Here is a 22,531-nt window from a genome sequence, read left to right on the forward strand (position 1 = left end):
GAAGCAATTTGTTATTTAACTCTGAAAATGGACATGACAGAATATCTGCATGACAATCAAAGAAAAAAAACCCAAACACGTATGCCTGCATGCCTGCCCTGTTACATTTTGGAGAAACATTAAAATACATAAAATTATTTGGTTCAGACATATGGTACATGTAAATGTATCATGGAAGTATTTGAGATAAATTTTTTAATTCAAAAATGCTTTTAAAATATCTATTGATAAAATCTAGTCATGCAGGTAAACAGCAGCAGTTTGATGTAGTTCTATTAAAGGCTGTTGCTGCTCATGCTGATCTCATACCAGAACATAAGCACCCAGGTGTGATCAGCACAAAGGAAAAAATTAAATTGAATTCATGTTTAAAATTAATTACACAAACAGAATACAGCAAGATATGTGCATATCAATTGTTTAGAATAAAGAGATATATTGTATAACAAGGGGGGGAAACCAAGTCAAATGAAGCATGTGATTGGGAAAAGCCAAATAGGGCTTGACAAACCTGATCCCCTTCCACAACTGAGAAACCTGCTGGGTTGCCACGGAATGAGCAGTGGATGTCTACCTGGATTTCCCCAAGGCTTTCCACAGGCTCCTCCCAGAGAAACTGATATTAGAGTGGGGACAAGGGGTCTGTGCAGTGCTTGGGCACTGACTGCCTGGCCACACAGAGGGTAGTGGTAAATCCTTTTTAAACAGGACACTGTCACAAGTGAGGTCCCCAGGGATTGATATTGGGCCCAACACTGTTTATTATCTTCACTCAGTGATCTGGGTGATGGGATCAATCCACCTTGATGGGCTTTGCCAATGATACCAAAGTGAGTGGGGAAGTGGACACTTGGGAAGGGAGAGCCACTCTGCAGGAAGACCTGGATAGGCTGTAAGAGTGGGCTAACAAGAACTTTATGAAGTTCAGCAAGGAAACATGTAAAGTCTGCACATGGGAAAATAAAATCCAGGAGTGCAGCACAGGCTGGGACCGGCCTGGCTGGAGAGCTGGGGTCCCAGTGGACAGCAAGCTCAGTGTGAGTGAACGTGTGCTGCTGTGGCAAAGAAAGCCCATGGGATGCTGGGCTGCATCAACAAGGACATCAACCAGCAGAGAGAAAGAAATTACTATCCCACTGTACTCAGCACTTGTCAAGCCACACCTGGAACACCGTGTTCAGTTTTTGTCCCCACTACACAAAAAAGACAGGAGGAAAGGTTGAGAGAACTGGGCTTGTTCAGCCTTGAGAAAAGGCAGCTTAGAGGACATTTTATCACCATTTAAAAGATGTCTACAAAGAAGGTAGACTGTTTTTTTCCAAGGAGTCACGTGGACAAAGCAAAGGGTAATGGGTACATGTTACTTCTGAGAAAATTCCATATAGACACAAGGGGAAAGTTTTCCCTAATGAGAAATCAGACATTGGGATAAATCTCCCCAGGGAAGTGGTACATTGAGCACTTCAGATTCAGATGGACAAGCTGCCAGGCTATCTGGTCTAGACTGTGCTTTTGTGAAAAAAGGTTGGACCAGATAGTCCTCAGGGTTCCTTTCAATCTGGTATTCTGTAACATAGACTATTTCATTTTCACCAGATAGTTACAATTCTAAAGAAAAAAATTTGAGCACTGATTTTCAAAAAAACTACAGATACCTATCTCTGGAATTTCTAGATCACAGTAACACATTTGAACAACATGACCTTAGACAACCTAGACAGAAAAATGTCTCTAACACCCAGTAAGAATATTTATCATCCCTCCATCTGTAACTCCATCCTAACGGAAGTAAATAAAGTTAATTATTTCTATTTGTTAGAGGTGCTTGTACTGTTTTGGTACATCTCAAAAGACAAAACAAGCTTTGCTATATCATAAAGACAGCTTTGTATATTCACAAAGTTCCCACTTACCTTCATTCTTGGTTTCACTATCATCAAGGTTACTTTCACTATCTGCTTCATATCCTTCCTCTTCAGCAAAAAGTTTAAGACTACAGCACTGTGATTCTTCAGTCTCTTCAGAAATTTCTCCAGGTTGTGACACAGGCTCCTCCTCAGTGTAATGGGTCTGTACAATACAACCAAAAAGACTGTCATTGGTGAGAAAAAGAACAAACCCAAAAACTTTGGATCAGAAAAGCTAATAATTTAGAACTGTCCAAATACCTGTTTTCTCCAAGCCCATTGGGAAAAGAAACAAATTAATCATACACTTCCAAGAAACTTGAAATACATTAAAAATACTTAACTATTTTGAAAAAAAAAAAAAGAATGTGAAAAGAGCAATTTTTCTTACTAACTACCTGATCAAAGTTTTAAAAGCAGCATTAAAACCATTTCTAAATCGCTATCACCATCAGCATGCACCTTGACATTCACCCACAGGTAAAGATATCTACAGCCACTAAGGTCACTCAACATTCCCATTTGAAGCTCTTCCTTTAGGGGTTCATCACCTTGTTGTGATATGAAAGAGTAAAGAGAACATCAGGTTGACTGAGCTTGCTACTTTGGGGCATGACTCATTTCTGAACAGTAATTGTGGGGACCATATCAAAAAAAAGCATTCCACTTTCCTATGAGAAGCACAGATTTCATCAATAATCAAACACATATAAACATTTCCTATCAAGTTTAAAAAGACCCAGAGAACAAATCTGAGAAAATCTTGCATTATTCAGAATTAGACTGTTTAGCTGGTGTTTCATACCTTTTCAATTTTTTCTTCAGAATAATCCAGATCAGCAGAAAAAGTGCCCAACGCAACACGAAGCAGTGAATCAAACAGAGGCTTTGCCAAATCAGTTTCTATCACTTTGGACTGAGCAAGCTGCTCTCTCATTTCAAGTAAGATATCATCCACACAGGTATTCTGTGTTTTGGGCGAGAAAAAGAAAAACATTTTGATTCATGTTACTATTTCTAGCTAACAGAAATAGTCTAGCTCTTCGATTTAATAGCTTCTCCTTACACCTACACTAATCTGACTTCTCATCTAAAACCATCCTATATTTAATTACAGATTTCATTAGAACCTGCACACTGAAAAAATCTGGCAAAATGCTGTTACCTAAAATTTGCAGGTGAAATTGCTGTTTCAAAAATAAATGTTTTTGAAACAGTTTCAGGTATGCTGTGCATTCAAACCACACCACAACATTACTAGTAGTTAACAAGACAGAGGGTGACATGTCCAAGATCATAAAAACAGTGAATGTTCAAGACAGAACTCCAGTTTCCAGTTCTTTCCTTAATTCCTCCCTGCTTTGCAACAAATTGCCAAGTAAAATTCAAGATAGTAATTAGAACATTAAAGAAAAGTGAAGGTGTCTTCTGTGAATTAACAACTTCTTGTGGAATACTGTACTAGTCCACCTCTGAGGCTTAAGGAATAATTTTTTCAGATGCCCTTTCAGTATCTATGCCCTTAAGTAGTCCTTTCTCAAGCACCATGCTCTGCTCAGAATCATCCTCAAAAATGTGAGTCACTGGGTATAATGGTGACATCTTGCCTACACAGCTTTCCTGCAGCATCCCTTTCATACACATTCTCCACTGAATACTCTTTCTAAAAAGAGTACTACTCAAGCAGACCACTACTCTGACTACTAAGCTCATTATTTAGGTGTACACTTTTAGCACTATACAAAATATGGTACCATAAAAACTGCATAAAGTTTTTACCTCTCTAGAAGAACTTTTGAGTAAATCACTGTTAAAATAATATTGTACAAAACAAATATGAGCAAAGGAAGGCAGGGAAAGTTGCACAGTACCTGGTGAAACATCTCCACTTCTGTCTTCTGCTGCATGGTGCTCACACTGTGCAGACAGATGGTCAGCAGAGCTTCTAGAAGTCTGATACCTTGAAGTGCCCACTCAGTCTCTTCTCTTGCCAAAGTCCTTATCCCTTCAAGACTGGCAACTGAAGTAACCAAAGCAGGTTCCATGCTCACAGGGCTGTCACAGGAGACAGAGTCAGGCACCAGCTGCTCAGCACCAGAAGGACTGCCAGAACTATCAAGCTCCAATTGCGTCACCTCTCTGCTTTTAGCCAGCTGAACTGAGTCCTCCTTGTTGAGAAGCTCAGTTCGAGGACTCCCATGTGAACTTCTGCTGCTTTCACTCAATACTCTCTCCCTCTTTTCTTGCTCCTTTTCCTTATTTTTCGCAAGTTTCTGAATTATCAGGATTAGTAGTCTCTGGCATGCTTCAAAGCCCCCAAGTTTATGGAACTGTCTCTGGAAAACTGAACTATACAAATAGATGCAACGACACATGGACCAAATATCTGCAGCCCTATGAATATGTTCCAGAGAGGGCAAAGTAAGGCTTTCCAGGGACAGATACGGTAATTTGTGGCCTAATGGCTCACTAGCTGTACTATCATATCCTGATGTATCTTCACACTCATTAGCTGAATCCATATCACCATCTGCTTCTTTACTTATACATAAGAAAGCAACACAGAGGAACAGGTTTATTGTGTTGACGTGAATGTCTTGGCTCACAAACTTTTTCTTTTTTGGGTATGCCTCTTTCAAGCCAGCATAAAACCTGCTGAGGCTTTGAGGAACTTCTGAAACAGCTTGTTGGCTACAAAGAGAAGTGGACAAGTCAGACATTGATTCCTTTTGTTCGCTGCTCAGGCCTTCCAATTCTGGTGTTGCTTGGTCTTCCTGCTGATCATCAAGGCAGAGTATCAGTGTCTCTAACACTTTCAGGGAATGGCTTCTTAATGTATCTAAGTAATTTAACTCAATCATTTGATTCACTCCATTACAACTCAGAAACAAGTCTCTAATTACTCTGCAAGAGAAAGCATAAGAAAGTTACCTTATAAATCAGCCACAAACTCATGTAAGTCAGTAATTGCTATAAATTACTGTAAATTAAAGAGAAGAGGGACTTGTCTGCAGCACTCTAGGATCCTAACTCAGCATCACTCAGCTGGTAGTGGAAAATTCAACTTTCTTGTGAGATATAACGTAGGAAATAACCACCCTCTAAAATGTCAACCACAAAAATATAGGATGTTCAAAACATTGAAGATGGTTAATTAACTTTATTTATGACATTTCCTCTTTAGTAGTATGTCTCTTCCCAATTTTTTCTTAGCAATTGAAGCTAGTAAGTATCTTTATTTCTCTATTTGGTGATTTCATCAGAAAGCAGAGGTTCCTTCTCAAATAAACTTGATGATATATTCCTAGCTGTCTACTAGTTGCATGGATGATCAATTTCAGATAAATTCAGGAATACCTTTCCAGTATATGTTCTCATGCAATTGTTATGCCAGCATGTCCAATACAAAAAAACCTCTCCATATATTTGCTTCCAATTCTGTTTTTTTCCTTTTTTCTACTCTCCAATTTCTAATTTCCACAGAAAAATGATATATCAATCTGTTTAACATTCCTGACTAATTTTAGGACAAGGAATAAAGAGGCAGAGAGTGTGTCACACTGGACAAAGATTTTATTTGTTGCTACAGAGTTTGGCTTGTTAAAGACTATAACTTATGAGAAGAGAGCCCTCACTTCCTATGGTTTACGAATCTAGGTTTGTATCCTGTTACTTAAGCATTTCTCGTTGCCACCTGCAATAGCCAAACACTGCCTAGAGTACAAATAAAACTTACATTCTGATTAGTAACAAATATACAAAACTCTGTACCTAATTAGCATGCTTTCCAATAATAACAGAAAACAAACCAACCTGGATTTTAGCAACACAGGGAGCATCTGCAAATAAACCTGAAGCACTTCAGAAGGCAAATCCTGGCCATGGTAACTGCCCATGAGTTTATCAGCTGTACTCAGTCCAAGTTGCTGTTGAGCATGGCAAGCTAGCTCAACTCCTCTCTGAAGCACAGGATTATAAATACAGTTATACAGTTTCCATTGGACCACTACATTCCCCTTTTGCATTAAGTGGCAAATATGGCTTGCGATCTGTGCGCCACGTAGTTTGTCTTCTTCAAAAATGATGTCCTGATAAGCCTCCAGTGCATGCCATCTCAACAACATATCTTCAGATCCAGTGCTAGGCAGAATTCCCTGAACTCTGCAGGAGGAACTAGATGTGGGACTGGCATCACTTGAGCTGCCGTGCAAGGCATCTTCCAGCTGAGCAAGCTGATCACAATCAACAGTACATATATTGCATGATGCCTGTATAATTTTTGGAGAGACTTCTGCTCCACCCAGTTGATCTAATATAAATTTGTTAAGGATGCTCAGTATGTGCTGTTGAAAATTTTTTAATATTGTCAACTTGGAAGCATGGAGCAATGGGACAATCACAGACTTTGGGTCCATACAACAACATATTCCTACATTATGTACACCTGAGAGAACCTCAGCACAGGTACTACTCAAAGAAACTTGCTGCAACAAGTGCAAACACTGGTGTGCACAAACAGCAATGCAACAGCATCTCTCAGGATAATCAACTTCTCCATCAGCAGTTTCAAAAGGGTTTTTGGAAGCTTGATTTTTAAAAGCAGATACAGAAAGCCCAGAGAGGTCTCTGTGATGATTCATGAAGTGAGAGTACTCACATCGTCTGTGCCGCTTTCTTGTACACATGGATTGATGGAGCTGCTCTGATTTTACTTTTTTCACAGTACTGATTATTTTCATGATGCTGTTGATCAGGGCTTTCAGATGCTCTGAGGCTTCCCCAGGTACTCCCTCATTCTTCATACACAGCCATTCCATTTGAAGCACTGTTACTTCAAACAGTTTGAATCCCTGCTGCTGTATGAACTCATGAACCAGATCTATAGCTTGGCTAAAGTAGAATGGATTGGAGGCTGCACTTTGTAGGCAGCAGATCAAAATCTGCAAGACCCCTTCTATAACCTCAGGTAGAAGCAAGGCTCTGTGACGATATCTAGAAAATGTATAATCATCCTGAACCAGCTGCTGTAGTGTTTTCTTATATCCTGAAGCAAAAGGACCAGGTTGCTTTTCCAAGCAAATTCTGATTTTTAATGCTGCTTTAAGTAAGTCTGTTAAATTTCTTCGTAAATTGTCCGGCATTGTTTCTGTATTGCTAATGTCTAAAGACATAAGATGCAGCACTGTTCGAAAGAGCATCCTTTGGATCAGAGCCACTGGTTCTTCCGTCCACCCTGCAGAAACAACTTCGCTTTCTGTGTTACTACTTACATTGCAGGAATCTCCAAAACCTGATAAGAACTCTGTCAATGTGGGCACGACACTCGCTGAAAGAGCAGAACTGTGATTCAAAGTAATATCAAATCTGCACACTTTCTCTAGGAGAGACAGTAAGACATGGCATAAGTCAAAAGGAGAGTTATCCATGCTGCTTTCAGAAGTTCCTGCAGCCACCTCATCCAAAATCTCACGTGCTGGGATAACTTTGCTGGAACCGTCTGGAATAGGGGCACCAGAAGTAGAACCTGGTACCACTTCAGGAGGTTGGCAATCACTTCTACCTCCAGGGTAGCTGTCCCTAACAGAAGGGGTTAGAAAGGGCTGCAGTAGCTGGGAGCGTCTGTGCTTTGTTATCACAGCAGTCTTCTCATCAGAATTGCCTTCAGAATCAGAGGTGGAGAGCTGGGACCTCCTGGCATCTCGCACAGAGTAGCGGTGGGTGGTTTTGCGCAGGCGGCCGCTTCTCCGAGACCGAGCACTGACTTTCCCAGGAGTCTGAAGAGATGAATGAGCGCTCCCATCTAAGTTTAGTTTTTCCTGAGTAGATTTCATGGAACTTGTATTATTCTCTTTGGTCAGGCATATGTCTACTCTAAAGGGTATATTAAAATCTGTTGAAACAGAAAGATAACAAAGGAACATTAAAGGAACATTAGAATATGTAAAGCATTTTTGCTAATTTTATAGTTAAATACTTCCAGTTTTAAAATATACAGCAAATTTGTATCTTAATAGGTCATGGTTTTGCATGCACCTGTATCAGACACTTTCAGTATAAAACAGGCAGCAACAACTCATGTTTAGGGTCCACTGGCTATTTTTAAAGCCTAGACAAATTATTTCATTTTCTATTTAGGGTTAAACAAAAGTGTGCAAAAAGGTTTCCTGAAACTTTTTGTTGGCAAAACTATTCTCAAAAAAAGATGTCGTCAGGGCAGGTGAAAGGACTTCTTGGTAAGAGAACTAAAGTGAGGAAGAAAGGTCTTTTTAACTTGATGCTCCATCGTCACCTTTTGCAACTCAGCTGCTCCAGGAACCAAATGTGTTAGCTCACAGCCCTCTAAGCATGTATGAGGACACTGTCAGTGTACTAGTGGTAATAAAAAAAATAAATTTCTCTACTTATTATCAGTGCAAATCCTCAAGTATACAGACCTCAGTCCTTTTACTTCAGCATTAATTTTTCCAAATACAAGCAGCAGAAATAAAAGTAGGTGATTTTAAAATAGTCAGGGACAAAAGGGAGACAAAGGAATAATGTTTAGGGTCCTGAATATTCTACAAAAGCCAAGGAAAAAACCCAACTTTCAGGTATGCAGTATAAAATTTAAATCTGATTCAATAGGCAAGAACATTTTGAAGAATAAAACAGAAGTATTACTGCTTCATTTGTATCAGTAAACTCTGACAGAACTATCAAAAAAGCAAGCAGAGAAACAACTCTGAATATTCTTGGATTAAGTCCATTGTTATTTTTAAGTAGTGACAGAACTGTAACTGGATGCTTTGGAGAGTAAAATAGCTACCATAAAGCAACTGCAAATATCCTCCACCCTGTAAATTCAGTATTTAAAAAAAATGTCATAGTTAACAACAGTCCCCACCCCCACAAAGCCCCAGAAGCCCACATAATAGCTATAGACATTATTCAAGCTGAAAGAAAAGACGCTTCCTTGTGCAAGCATAACTGTGCCATGCTGTTTCAAAAGTCATGGTTGTGATACTTAAACATCATCTGCTTTGAAGGCAGGAAATTAATCAGGAGTACTTCACCAAACAATGGATATTACCTGCACAGAAAAAAAAAAGCTGCCTTATACAGGAGAACTTACTTCAGTCCAAGAAAAAACCCAACTATTTAGTGCACAACTGGATACATTATGCTTACTTCTTCAGTACTAAGAGAGGGTAATTCATAGAAGTAAAAGCTTATGTAGTGTATAAACCACAACATCTTGAAACCTATTTACATAACAGCCTCTTAAATTAATCCTGGAAAGCCACTAAGATGTCACAGAATAACCAAAACATTTCTTTAATTCTATCATGATTACAGGAGCATGAAAGAACGATACACCTGAGGAAGAAGGAAAGTTTATTATATAAAAGTTCTATGAAACTGGCCCTTTAAAGACTCCAAGTCTACAAAAATTAACAAAAGTCTTCAATTTCAAGGAGTTTGAAATAGCTAAAAAAAAAAAACCCACTCTGGAAGAGCTTCAGGTACGAATCCTTAGAAATTCTCTCAAACAATCTGGTAATTTCATTTACTTTATTCTCTGGGAGGGAAAAGAATGCATCAGACAAATCTAAGAGCCCAAAATGAAACAAAAATATCTGACTCAGATCACTGCCATTTCCTTGTTTAGTTTTTACACAGCAACAACAGCATTGCCTTTCACTCTGACCAAAAGCCTTTACCTTCTCTGCACAATTTTTTGCCATTTTTAAAATTTAAATTCTCTGCAGAATTTACATCTTCATTCCATATCAGAAGATATGTACTATAATGAGCTACTCTTTAGCACAGAGTCCTGGGCTCTGGGGTAAAACACAAATCACCTCTTTTACGTGCTTAACACCGTGAATGATCAAACATACCTATTGCTTTTTCTTCCTGGACAGGGATTTTCCACACCAATGGCAGAAGGGACAGGAGGAGGGTCAGAAGTTCTTCTCGACATGTCAGCTCCTATGTTAGGAACAAAATAAAAACACAAGATCTTGTACTTTTTAAAAACTAAATTAACCTTCTTTATTTTACCAAGCTATTAAGCATTCAGTTCCCTATGCCTTTCTGCTCTTTTAAGCACTGAAAAAATAACCTAACTGCAAAGAGTGCTATAATCATTAACTAGAGCCAATCAGAAAGCATCCAAGATATTTATTACACCTCTACAACTGTTTCTATACAAAGGTCTCCTAATCCCCCTTGTAGAAAGATTACCTCAAAAAAGAAAACCAGAAAAGTCAAAAGGACAAAACTTAGTGATTTAAAAAATTCAACATGAAGCCCCAGACAAGTCCAAAACTTTGTTCCAAAAATGTAACAGCAAAAAAATCAAAATCACAGAATAACCACTAAAAAACTCCATTCCTACTGGGATTCTAACACATACTAAGAACTTCAGTTCAGGGAAGAACTGTAGAAAGCACAGAATTCAAACACAATTATTTTGTGGCATGCACTATGAGAATGGTTTTAGTCCTAAAGATCAATAACTTTCAAACACAATAAGCTGACTCAAGCATTTTGGCATTTTACATGATTCTGGGACATGCAACTGAAGTGTCTTTCCACCCAGCTACTGCACCTGAGCTTCACACAGGCCTTAGTCAAATATGAGCTGGCAAACAGGTCCATGATTATCTAGTTTTCCATATTCTGCTCCTGCTGAGGGACAGAATGCAACTACAAAAAATCTTTTTGAATTTCTACTCTTCCCAATTAACTCATGGCCTCTCCATAAAAAGGAAAGAAAACAAGCACCAAGTACAACATGAGCCAAAGAAATCCACACAGTCAATGCTCAATACAAAAATTATAACCACTTAAGAAAAGCTACTACCTGATCAATTATTGAGTTCAGAGTAGTAAGCAAAATAAACCCACGGCCTTGAACTAAGTATTGTCCCAGTGCTGCCATATGAGTTTCTTCTTCTTCATCTTCCTTGGCTTCTGTTCTCTGTACCACTGCATTGCACAGTCTGTTGACATCAGTCAAGAATTCCCGTGCCAGTGAGTTACTGGCACTGCTCATGTCTGAGCTGTAAGTAGAGGAAAGAACAGAAATTAATTCCATCAGAAAACATATTCCTTATAGGCAGAAGACTGGAGGAAAAAAGGGATTGTTTCTTCCCTGTATCTCATCCCTCCAAAAGACAGTGTCTGTTGAACTGAGGAATCAATATACCCATGTTGGGTAGGAGGGAAAGAAAAAAGAAACTTAGAGAATTTCAGTGAAACTTTAGCAAACAGCCCAGGACCCCAAACACTGATTTCATAAATCTAACAAGTAAAAGCCTCTAACAGAGCATTCTCTCCCACTGCATAAATGAAAGTTAATGAGATTGTTCCAGCTTTTCTTTGTAACCTCTATGCGAGCTTCAACATTTGTCTGCTACTAAAGGTATTTGACCTGAAGCATAAGGGCAAAATATACAGCACTTACACAACATAGTACAGAAACCATATTCTTTAATAGTTCATTCAAACAATACCATGTTACGTATTCCAGCAGCATGCAGATTGTTTCAAGGGGAAAAGAAAAAAATCACTGAGTTCAGATAATTTTGGGAGTTGCAAAAGTACAATGCTTTAGATTTACAACTAAACTGGACAGTGTTTACCTTCTGGGTAGCAGTCACTACTAGTGTGTGCTTAATTCAAGAGACAATTCTACCATTGTTCAGGAGGAAGTATCAAAAATATTGGTTCTGCTTCCCAGACTGATTAATTTTGCTTTGGATGCTCAGCACTAGTACATGGAGAAACATTTAAATCAAACAAGACAAGAAATGCAAGACTCAGCTGAAGAAAACTCAAGAGGATCACAGAAGAAAGCAAAACAAAAACAATAATCAGTGATGGCAGCTATGGAAACAAGATCATTTAATCCACATAAACCTCACTTAATGAGTGCTACAGCACATTTAACTCCTATTTCCATATAAACAGCTGAAGTAAAAGCTTCAAAAGTCAAATACTTACATCATATCCAAGCACAGAATGTGTAAAAAAAAAAGCCAAATAACTTTCAATATAACATTTAAATATAACACATTGATTAACATGTAATTATTAGGTAAAAAAATAAGACCCTGTAAGTAAAATCAAGTTTGTTCGTGCTAATGGTACAGAAAGCTCCTTCTAGTAGCAAAACTGCAAACACTTACACATATAATGATGTTCACTGTAGAAATAGCAGAAAAATTCTTACCAGAATCACTTTGCCAGCTTAACACATTTATCTCCTATCTGGAAGAACAAGCAAATATATTCTGGAAATATCACTCTTGGTTCACCTGTTTTTAGAAACAGAAAAATATCATGGTTAATACGATTTTTTAAAAAGTTATTTTATGATAGTTATTTGAAATTTAGGAAGAGTCCTTGAGGGTTTTTTGAGCTTTAAAGTCCTGTTTTTCACTTTTAGCTTAGGATTGTGCACAACTGAAATCCAATTATAGAGAAAATAATTGGCATACGTGAGATAAGTTAACATAATGAAATCCATTAGTTTGTAGAATGCAAAATGAGCTAGGTACACAAGTTTAAATATTTCTCTCTAGAAACAGCATGAGGTTTTAGTGATCACTACCTGCATATATAATATCTGAAGAACTTGCAGCTCCGGGTACAAGTGAGGGATAGAAGGAGAACTGACTTATGCAGTCAGGTGTTGACGTAAATGCATCTCAAATCTGTCCTAGTCTGTCCTGACAGAATACCAATTCTCTATTACACTAAGCACCAGGGAAGATGTAGTTAATAAAAACTGAAAATTTGTCAGTGAGAAACTCATCAACTGGAAATTTATCACTGGGAATGCAAAGGGTAGTAACCAATAAAAGCCTCAAAAACATTTAACTACTAAAGGTCTCTAGGTGAGCACTCAAAAGATACTTATTACATCCACAGTTAATTGTGAGAAAAAAACCAAAACGCAACAGATGGGGACAGGAAAAAAAGGAAAGAAAATTCTGAACACTGAATTCATTGGTTTAGTATTCTCAGATGGGAAGCAAATAAAAATTTCAGCTTAAAGTTAAGATGAGCATGAACATTATGCAACAGACATCCTTAAGGAAAGGGACAAACACTAAAGGTTACCCAGGCAAGCCCCTAATAATTGCCCTCCCTCTGACCACTAGGAAACATGTTTCATTCACAGCTTCATGAAAAACTAACCTACCCATTCAGCCAACAGGCACAATTTATTGAAATAGAATAGTCTAAGCAGCTGGTGGTTTTGCAGTTGCACCAGACTAAGAGACACAGAGATAAACTGTCCATCATCCTTTTGTGTCCTTCCAGCTGAAGCTTCAGTCGCCAGGTTTCCTGCACTGCTTGCCTGGTTACATGGATTTAACATACATTGCCATATTCTATCAAAAGGGTGGATTCCCAATATCAGTAGCAAGATAAAGTATGATTTTGTTGCCATTAACACACAAAGACATTAGGCATATATCCTTAATTTAGTATAGAATGGGTAAGGAATTAAGATGCTCTGATTCTACAGTGCAGAAAAAAATTTGTAAAGAGATACCATGCTGGATAACGAGGAACTTCTTTTAGGATTTGTTTCAACAAGTGCTAGCAAGTTCTGAGTTGTACTTATTTCTTTTTCTGCAATGAAGTTTTGAAATAGACTGACAACACAAACATACCTTTGAAAACAGTTGGTGATACAACTTAACTAAGCTGTATGAGAGCAGAAAGAAACCTACTAGAACATTGTACACAGTCTCAATGAGACAATAACAGTGTTACAGTTCTGAAATACACTGTGTCAGGGCTTCACATAGCTAACTCTAAAAATCCAAAAACAAACAACCCAAAAAAACCCCATTTCATTTGCAAGAGGAATATGACTATTCTATTTCATTAAAAAAATCACTTCTACTACATAGTATTTATTTATTAAAGAAAAAAACCCACAAGTTAAAAAACCCCAACACAACTGTGAATAATCTGATATTTGCCTACCCTTTTCATGCCCATCTTTGCATCATGCTCATAATTCAACCTGTATCATGTCTACCCTCTGACCCCTTTCTGCACCACCTCGCAAGAGAGTTATTTCCTATTTACTGTTGTGGTAGAAACTGATTTCTTGCACTTGAAAACTGCATTTTCTCTGAACTTCTTTCGATTTTTATGAAGTTGCTAATTAACTGCGCATCTTAAAGTGTAAGACTGTCTCGTACTTCAGTGGACTTTGAAAGAAAATATCAAAATTGTCCTTAAAAGGATAGCTAAATTGGTCTTATTTTTGAGTTCTGTCTTGAATACTGAATCATTAATATACTCAATTTGCATTGTGCTAATGATTAGATGTTATCTCTAACAACAGCAGAATTTGTGGAAAGAAGAAAATGCAACAAAAGCACAGAGTCAGAACTAGTACTCTGTATACTAGAGTGAACTGGGCCTTTTCTTTAGTTATGTTTTCAGCAATACATTGCCCAGAAAGGCCTGGAATGTCCACTAAAGAGCAGCATCATAATAAAACACAGTACTAAGTCAAAAGCCCATAATACTAGTTTATTACTTTCAGAAACTGTTGCCAAGGAGCCACAGCAGGAGTAAAAGAGAACTAGATAACATATAGCTACATGAAAATGTTAATTTATTTACCTTCCCTAGTTTTCTGTTTCAGTTAAGAGATCAACATTGACCTGGCATGGCATGGCTACAAGTCCTTTTATGTACAGACTGCAATGAAGTTGCTTTCTCAGTAGATATTAAAATTAATGCTTTGAAAAAAAATATAGTTCCTATAAGACATTGTGCAATCAAGTTTTTTCTGGCCTCCAGTTCAAAATTTGCAGCCTTTTCACCCATTCTGTAGAATAAAGTGTATATACAAGTCACCTCTGGCCAACAAACACTACATTTAGTTTATACAGTATTCATTTCAATTAGCAAATGCTTATCCCAACCTCATTGCTTGTACTTAATGCTTATGCTCTGGAGAGCATGCTTGTTACCTTTTCAAGGATTTCAACATTAATATATCAATCACTATTTAATCAGATTTAGTCTGGGGTTTAACTTTCAATTTAAGCTCAAGCTTCTATTAACAGAGGACACATACATAATAAAGAGCATCAGCGTGTTATTAACACCAAGACACTCCACAAGAGGCTTCTGCTACTGTAGCAAAGATTGTCACGGTTATTGCAGAAACTAAGTTTAGCTTGTTAGTATCAGACAGCAGTTTTGGTTGTCTGGTTAAAGAAAGTCACTAACAATTAGCCCAAGAATGAAATCCTCTGTGCAAACTGGGGAGGAAAAGAAAGTGCACGAGAGCACACAATAGAGAAATATCTATGTGGTGTGGCCTGGAATGAAATGGGAAGTACAGTGCTGCCTTGAAATTTGTATGTGGTGGGAAAATGCAAGTAAAGGCTGGAAGTAATGCATCACCAAAATCAGCATTCTTCCTTTTCTGTTCTTTTGATATGGTTCAGAACTTTACACAAGCTGGAAAGAAACACCCAGCTGACATTGTCAAAATAGGTTACACAGCAGGAGCAACACACAGACAGAAAGAACAGGAACCTGCAGTTTAAGCAGAGCATCTCAGAAATCTCGAGACACTTTGATGCTTTGCATTACTGATGCAGGGCAACCAGCCAAAATAATAGCTTACAAAACACAGTGAACATTTGCTAACCATCCAACAACTCAGTCAAAAACATGAGCAAACAAGAGCAAAGCCAAGACGTTTTAAGTTTGGTTCATTCCCAAAACAGACATACAGATAACACTCCAGCTCCACAGACCTCCTGCTTAATATTTTCAACCACTTTCTGCTCTGTCCTCTACTATTATTTATTAAGTATTAAGTAATCTATTATTTGCAGCTACAGAAGCAGAAAATCCTATTACATACTAAGGCAGTGCTGCTCCAACCATGACATTGCACATGAAAGAACCTCTTAACATACAGAATTTATTATAAGACTACAGGTAGCTGTCATTTTTTTTGGCACAGTGCTATTTCTGACCAAGTGTTTGATTTCATCCAGGAGTTCAGTGACCACCTTTTAGCCTTATGTGTAATCCACTAGACCAATATTATTTCTGAACAAGTCATTTAGAGTCTCTCCCCCCAGAACAAAGAAAAAGGTGAAAACCAAAAATGCTTGGTATGTTTGGATAAATAACACATGCCCTGTCCTTTAAACAAGCCAGGGAAGTGTGTCAAGTGCAAAAGTAAACAAGTATTATTTTAATGAACCCTCAAAAGTATGGTGAGACCATCATAGTAATGATGTTTCCATTGCACAAGCATGTTTATGTCTGTATAATCTTAATATTGCCACTTTATGAATTAAGTCCCATCTCACTTAAGAGGACGTTTGTCTTGCAACACCTGAAGTTTGAGAGTCCTGCTTCTCCAAGTATGGCAAGCCTTCTATAAGTATGTTGTTTACTTGTCTTCTACTACCATGGTATTAAAAATTTAATCCACGAAGCTCAGTGCTTATGCAACCTGAGAATTGGAAAATTTCTACCTCTTGTGGATGTGCAAGCATTGTATCTTATACGGGAAAAAAAAAAATTAAAGTAATTACCTGTGCTTACTGAAGAAAATAGTCCTTAAAGAAATAAAAATACATATTTTCGTATTGGGTATGGTTAAGGGACACTGACATGATGGCTAAACTAGCCATTCATCATGTAGAATAGGAATGCCAAGGGAAAAAACCAAATGAGATCAGACAAGTAATAAGCCAGGTTTGTTCAAATAAAAGAAACAGGTGCTTTCCAAAATACTGTCATATATATATTTATAAAATCAAGTCAGCAAACATACCCAAGGCTACAGACCCTTTAAGGTACACAGAGGCATTGCAGCAGGTGCAGGCAGGCGACCTTCTCAGAAACAGTTTCAGACCTGTCATCCTTCTAATCAAGACCCAGACCTGTGGTGTACCACACAGTGAAATAAGAAAGAAAAAAGCCAAACCCTTGCTTACTCCCAAATTATAATTTCCCATGGATTTTCAGGCCTCAGGTTTTTTTGATAGCTTGAAATCAAACTCATGGGTAATGTTTTTGGGCACAAAGATTGTGGCAGACTACACTCCCAAAACCTGATCAGTGTAGTCTTTCAAATCATAACCTGTAATGTATTTGCTAAGATTTAATCAGCTTCCTGTGATATGTTCTGACCTGTGAGTGTTTATATCTGCTCTCCCCAACACAACTGTTTCTATAATTTCACTTGTCTAGCATAACTCTTGGCGAAACCAGCTCTAAATGATAGAGCTATTACTCAGAGTTATCTCAGATTAACATGTACACATTTTTCTTACACACACACTCCACATCCCCCGCCCTCTCCCCAGTTCAACAGTTTCCAAAGTGTCATCTTGGGACATTTTTTCTTGCTAAAATCCATCAGGTTCTCAGGTTCTGCCTTGAGTTATGAAGAACAATACTCCTTTACAAGTTAACAGATTATCAATAATTTCCTCCTTTTGAGTCTGGGGGAAATACCACTGAGACAGAGCTAATGGCAAAGAATCCCACAAGGTAGCTGCATATTAGACAAGTGCTTTGAGACAGCTACTCAACTTCATGTGGAATTTTATTTAGTCATCAAACAATATGAAACACCTGTGAATACATTCTCGTCAAGCCTGAAATCAAGGAAAAAAAAAAAAAAAAAAAAAAAAAAAAAAAAAAAAAAAAAAAAAGAGATGATTCATCTAACAAGATAAAAAGTACAACACTAATGAAAGACAAGCTCTCAAATAAACACCTTCACTCAAGTTATACATTAGCCCTGTACATATGCTATACTCAAGTTCATGCCAAGGTTGTGGTCTTATACTATCCAAAGTCATTAACTACAACACAGTTGTTAGCCAAATTAAATCCATTCCAGTTCATTTAAAATTTTCATATTTCAGACCACTGCATACAGTCCCGGATAGTACACATTCCTTACAAGAGGCATGGGGAAAGCTGGGGGCTTTCAAAGATAATCATTGCAGCTCTAACTGTGTCAAAAACAAATTTGTTCTTATGGACATCAGCTAAAAAGCACTAAAGAATACAATGCTGCTACCAATAGCGTGAAAGTGCTGATGACAAGCTTTGTTAGCAGAGTTGAAGACTAGGGTCTCTTTCAGATCTTACCTAAAGTGTCAGAGGCAAACATCTCTGCAAACACATGGTACTAAAGAAAGGAACTGAAAAATATTCCACCACAATCTATGAAAGACCAGTTAGTTCTTACAAAAGAAAAATGAAGGATGAAGATCAGCTGTAAAACATTTGGCAGTGGCAAGGTAATGCTTGTAGGTGACCTTGTTCTGAACACTACTCAGAGTGCTAACAAGTTCTTCCCTAAATTAAAATACATACAAGTAATACTCCTAAATACCTTCTTCCACGCTTCAGCTTTGATACTTTAACTGCAGAACAGACCACAAGCAAGCCTTAACAGTCATGGCTGCACAGTAACAACTAAATCTAAAGATCAAGACTAACCTCCACACACTGCAAACTGAAAGCAAAGCAGCAGTCTACTGCGACAGGTAAGTCAGAAGTTCAGTGCCACAGTCTCCAGTACTGAGCCCACAGACCTCCCCTGCACGACCAGGCAGACTTTGTGCTGTGCTCTTGCATTAACCCACAGCACTGGAGATAGTGTGGTCTCTGTGACTGTAGCTGGGGCCACACTACAAGTTGCAGACCACTCTGCATTTTGAACAATAGATGTCTGCTCAAGACATGATCTAGAGGATCACGCAATACCTTTTGTAACTTATGATCTTACACAGTTTGATTGCACTAATACTTGGAGAAAGAGAAGAAGTAAAGATCTGAGCACTCTTGAGTGCTTGAGGCACTTTTGCTGAAGGGATATGAATGAGTAAAGGCTATCCTAAATGAAAGCTTAGTAGTTAGAGGATTAAAACTAAAAAGTGCTTAAGATAAGTTTTGACATTGTGACTAAAATACCCACTAAGAGCAATTAAGAGGGGAAGATCAATGATCAGAGGGGTTTTTTTCGAAGTCATTAAAGGGCTGGAGACTAATTCCACTTCAGAATCTTTAAAACTGGTCAGTGGGGTTGGTATTTTCTATTAGCAATCAGACACAGACAGAACAGTAGGCAAATACTTCTAAAAGTGGCAATTTAAAAAGTTACCTAAATATCTGAGAGTTACATATAGTGCTATTCCTGTTAAGCTCAGTACGCCAGCTTTTTACAAAGTGAAAACAGCTTTGGTGGTAGTAGGGAAGCAGACCCTGTATTTCCTCCAGGCTTCACAGCAAAAAGGCATTTGTTTCAGCTGCCCCTCTTGCACTGAACTGGATCCAGATGATCCAGTCAACATCCCAGATAACTACAGGCAAAATGACTCACAGCATCTCACTTCACGTAGCTTTTCTCCAGTGGAGATGCAAATAAGGAACAGCTAGGGATTTTAAGCTTATTTTTGATGTTAAAACAGCACTCCAAATTTTTCAAGGAGTACAGACTTGAAAACAGAAAAATTATAATTTATAATTACACTTTACTACATATAATAATGACCAAAAATATGACATTTCCCAGTATACCTATTACTAGGTAGACAAACATTTAAGAAAATGCTGAATCGGAGAAAACCTTTAATCCATCAAAATGCAGAGAAAAAAGTGCCAAACTAAGAAGTCCCCAATTATAAATATGTATCATTTGTGAATACACACACACAAAAAAAGATTTTACACTGCTGAGATGCATGAAGTATGCCAGATGAAGGTACATATGTAGCCAAGTAGCATTTTCAGTAAGCAAACATCATATGATCATTTTTGCGGCAAATGTTAAGGACTTAGCGGGACTCCAATAATCAAATTTGCTTTGTAACTGATGTAATTTAGGCTTCTAAAAATAGTTCTGGAGTAATTAGGAGTATCTTCTGAAGTGGAAAATACACCCCCACACCCCCCAGCATTTTCTCTGTATATTCAGACACATAGAGGAAGTTTTCTGCTTTCCTTTGATCTTTTCTTAATTGAAACATGCAAATAAAAAGTGAAACTACACATTCATCACTGACTCAAATCTACCCATATCATTGAAAGATGCAAGTAATACAAAGAAAAATGATAATAATCATGTAACACACAGTTTTACACTTGAGGGCTTTTGCTTTGTTTTCTCTACAGCAAATCGTAAGAACATTTGATCTCAATTCTTGGAAAGTAAGATTGTTAAACTCCGTTGCCTTCCAACGGAAAGACTAGCACTTTTTTGGTTAATTTTAAGACTACTTCAGTGTCTGGACAGAGGTCAACTTCTGAAATCTTATAACAATTATTGTATTGCTAGATTTTTATCAGGTTCTGCAACTGAATTATAAACTATCAGGAACATTTCTTGCTCTAAATCTCAAATATTTTCCTTACTAATTAACTTTTTTTTCCAGAATTAAGGCATTGAGAGCTATTCATCCCTTCAGATTGCTGTTTCTGTTACTCATTCCCCATCTTTTAGTTAATACACTAAGGTCTATCAAATCAGCAGGTAACTAAAATTAACAGATCTGGTTATGTACTTTTTGTCATTTATCCCCACAAAGAACATAAAGCTTTGGTAAATTCCTTCACAATACTAAAGAGGAATAGATGATGTCAAGTGTTTGCTGAAATAAAACTGCACAGAAGTTAACATCAGTTTCAATACTTCCAACAAACCCTTGCATTTGGCAATACCTGACAGTAATTCCTCCTAATATTTAATCTTTCCAATTTTCTCTTGGGAAAACAGAAAGGTTTTTCTCTACTGTCAAAAGCTGAAAAAATCAGAAACTTCCTCCTCCCACCTCACAGTTAGTACTTCATGCTCCCAAACTTTTCCCATGGAGCATGATGATAGTGCCTAACTGAAACCAAGGAGCTCAGCTTTCTGGGTGCAGGAAAAGAGAGCAAAGAACTCAAACATGAGAATTAGCTGAGATTGTCAGAGTGGTTGAGCAAGCATCTGACAGACACAGTCTAACAGGCACGAGTCTTCCACCATCTATGACTTGCCTTCCACTTCCCACCTTTTAAATTATCCAGGAAGTGCAGAAAAGTTCTTTCATAATGTAAGTGAGAATAATTCCCCCAGTGCCTCAGCACCACATGGCTCAACAACCCCACAGGTGTCACAGGGCAAGTCTCAGATGCCTGCAGGGAGCTACACAAGCTCCGAAGTGCAGAAGACAACCCTTCAGTGCTTCCCACTGCATGGGCACTGCAAAACCACAGTAAGAGCAGGCAGCTGGAAGTTATTTATGGGGGAGAAGCTGACTAAGAAACAGAAGCAGAAGAATAGAAGCCCTGGCTCCTTTGTAAGACACCAAAATCACAAAATCCATGAAGTACAGAATATGAAGGATGATTAAATGTGCAGTGGCTAAAAAGCTAGAGTAAGTTTAGAGAAATATCCAAAACAAAGATACAGCAGAAGTTCCAGCAGGTACAGGTACCAAGATACAGCATATTCCTGGACCTCACTACATGGATGACAGTATTACACACCTATCCCTTCTTCAACATACATAAGCTAATTCCACCAGGATTTTTTTTTCCATCTCGCTCTCTTACTCAGCATCAGATTTAATCTCTATTTTCACACAACACAGTTACCTAATAATCACACTGAGAAGATTCCCACTTAAATAATTGGTACTAAAAAAATCCGACTTCCCAGAAAAAATATTTTAATCAGACCCCAGGCTATAAACATGGAACAAAGAGCTAATAGCTTACAGCAAAAATACCCTTAAGACTACACATAGCCACCTCCTTTCCCATCACACGTTTCAGTATCACTTGTGTATAGAGTGCTCCATCTGAAAGCAAGACTTCACCTTGCACTAATTTCAAAGTCCCTGAGAGCCATGTTCAAATGCAAGACCTGAATCTAAATAGAGGAAGAGAAAACCTGATCCAGCACATACTGCACTGCTTTATTAGTTCTTCTCAACAGACCATGACAGCTCAATCAGAAACCCTGCTGAACCTCAGTAAATGCCCCCATCTCCCAAAATGCAGCTAGGGTAGGGTTATGCAAGACAGCTCAGCCCACCTAACAACTCATGAGTAGCAAGAAGGTGCTTTTGTTCTTCCCCAGCACCTCTTTTCTTCCTCTTGTCTCCAGCACTGCACTCATCCAGTTCCTTCTTGATGTGGCCCAGCCCGACAGCTCTGCAGAAAACTAGCTTTTTCAGCTGCATTTGTTTTTGTTGAATTGCCATATTGAGGGATCAGGCAGTTGTGTCACTGTCAGTGAAGGGAAGGCTGCAGGAGGGAGATTTCCTCCTTCAGCAGTAACAAGCTGCTCAATCAGCTTAGAAGCTCAGACAAACCAGTCCAAATCACACAAGAGAAGTCTCTTCTACCTGATCTTGTCCCAGGTGTACCATCCTCAGATCAGGGCTGTCTCAGGAACCAACAGCTGCAATGACACCAGCTCAACTACTTGATACTGTCTGAAGGCTCCATGAACCTTCAGCAAGCAGTAATTTGCCAAAGCACCTGATATTCTCACAACCATCTCTGAACTGGGAAAGAAAGCAAGAGACAAAGTAATCCCTGGCATATATACATAAAGGCTT

At 38.2% G+C, this 22,531-nt stretch overlaps 1 protein-coding gene across 2 annotated transcripts in view; it reads right to left on the reverse strand.

The window, feature by feature from the left end:
• The window catches only part of LYST (lysosomal trafficking regulator), a 74,793-nt gene that overhangs the window by 49,377 nt on the left and 2,885 nt on the right, over positions 1–22,531 (reverse strand). For both annotated transcript variants that reach the window (XM_083858435.1, XM_083858434.1), the window contains exons 2-8: positions 12,127–12,211; positions 10,756–10,954; positions 9,788–9,878; positions 5,721–7,797; positions 3,779–4,811; positions 2,713–2,874; positions 1,914–2,070 (exon numbers count right to left, since the gene is read on the reverse strand). In XM_083858435.1, the coding sequence (XP_083714561.1) occupies positions 1,914–2,070; positions 2,713–2,874; positions 3,779–4,811; positions 5,721–7,797; positions 9,788–9,878; positions 10,756–10,947 (3,712 nt within the window). In that variant the 5' untranslated portion in view covers positions 10,948–10,954; positions 12,127–12,211. The remainder of the gene's footprint in view (positions 1–1,913; positions 2,071–2,712; positions 2,875–3,778; positions 4,812–5,720; positions 7,798–9,787; positions 9,879–10,755; positions 10,955–12,126; positions 12,212–22,531) is intronic.

Source organism: Zosterops lateralis (genome assembly GCF_965231275.1).
Source record: "Zosterops lateralis genome assembly, chromosome: 3".
NCBI classification, from domain to species: Eukaryota; Metazoa; Chordata; class Aves; order Passeriformes; family Zosteropidae; genus Zosterops; species Zosterops lateralis.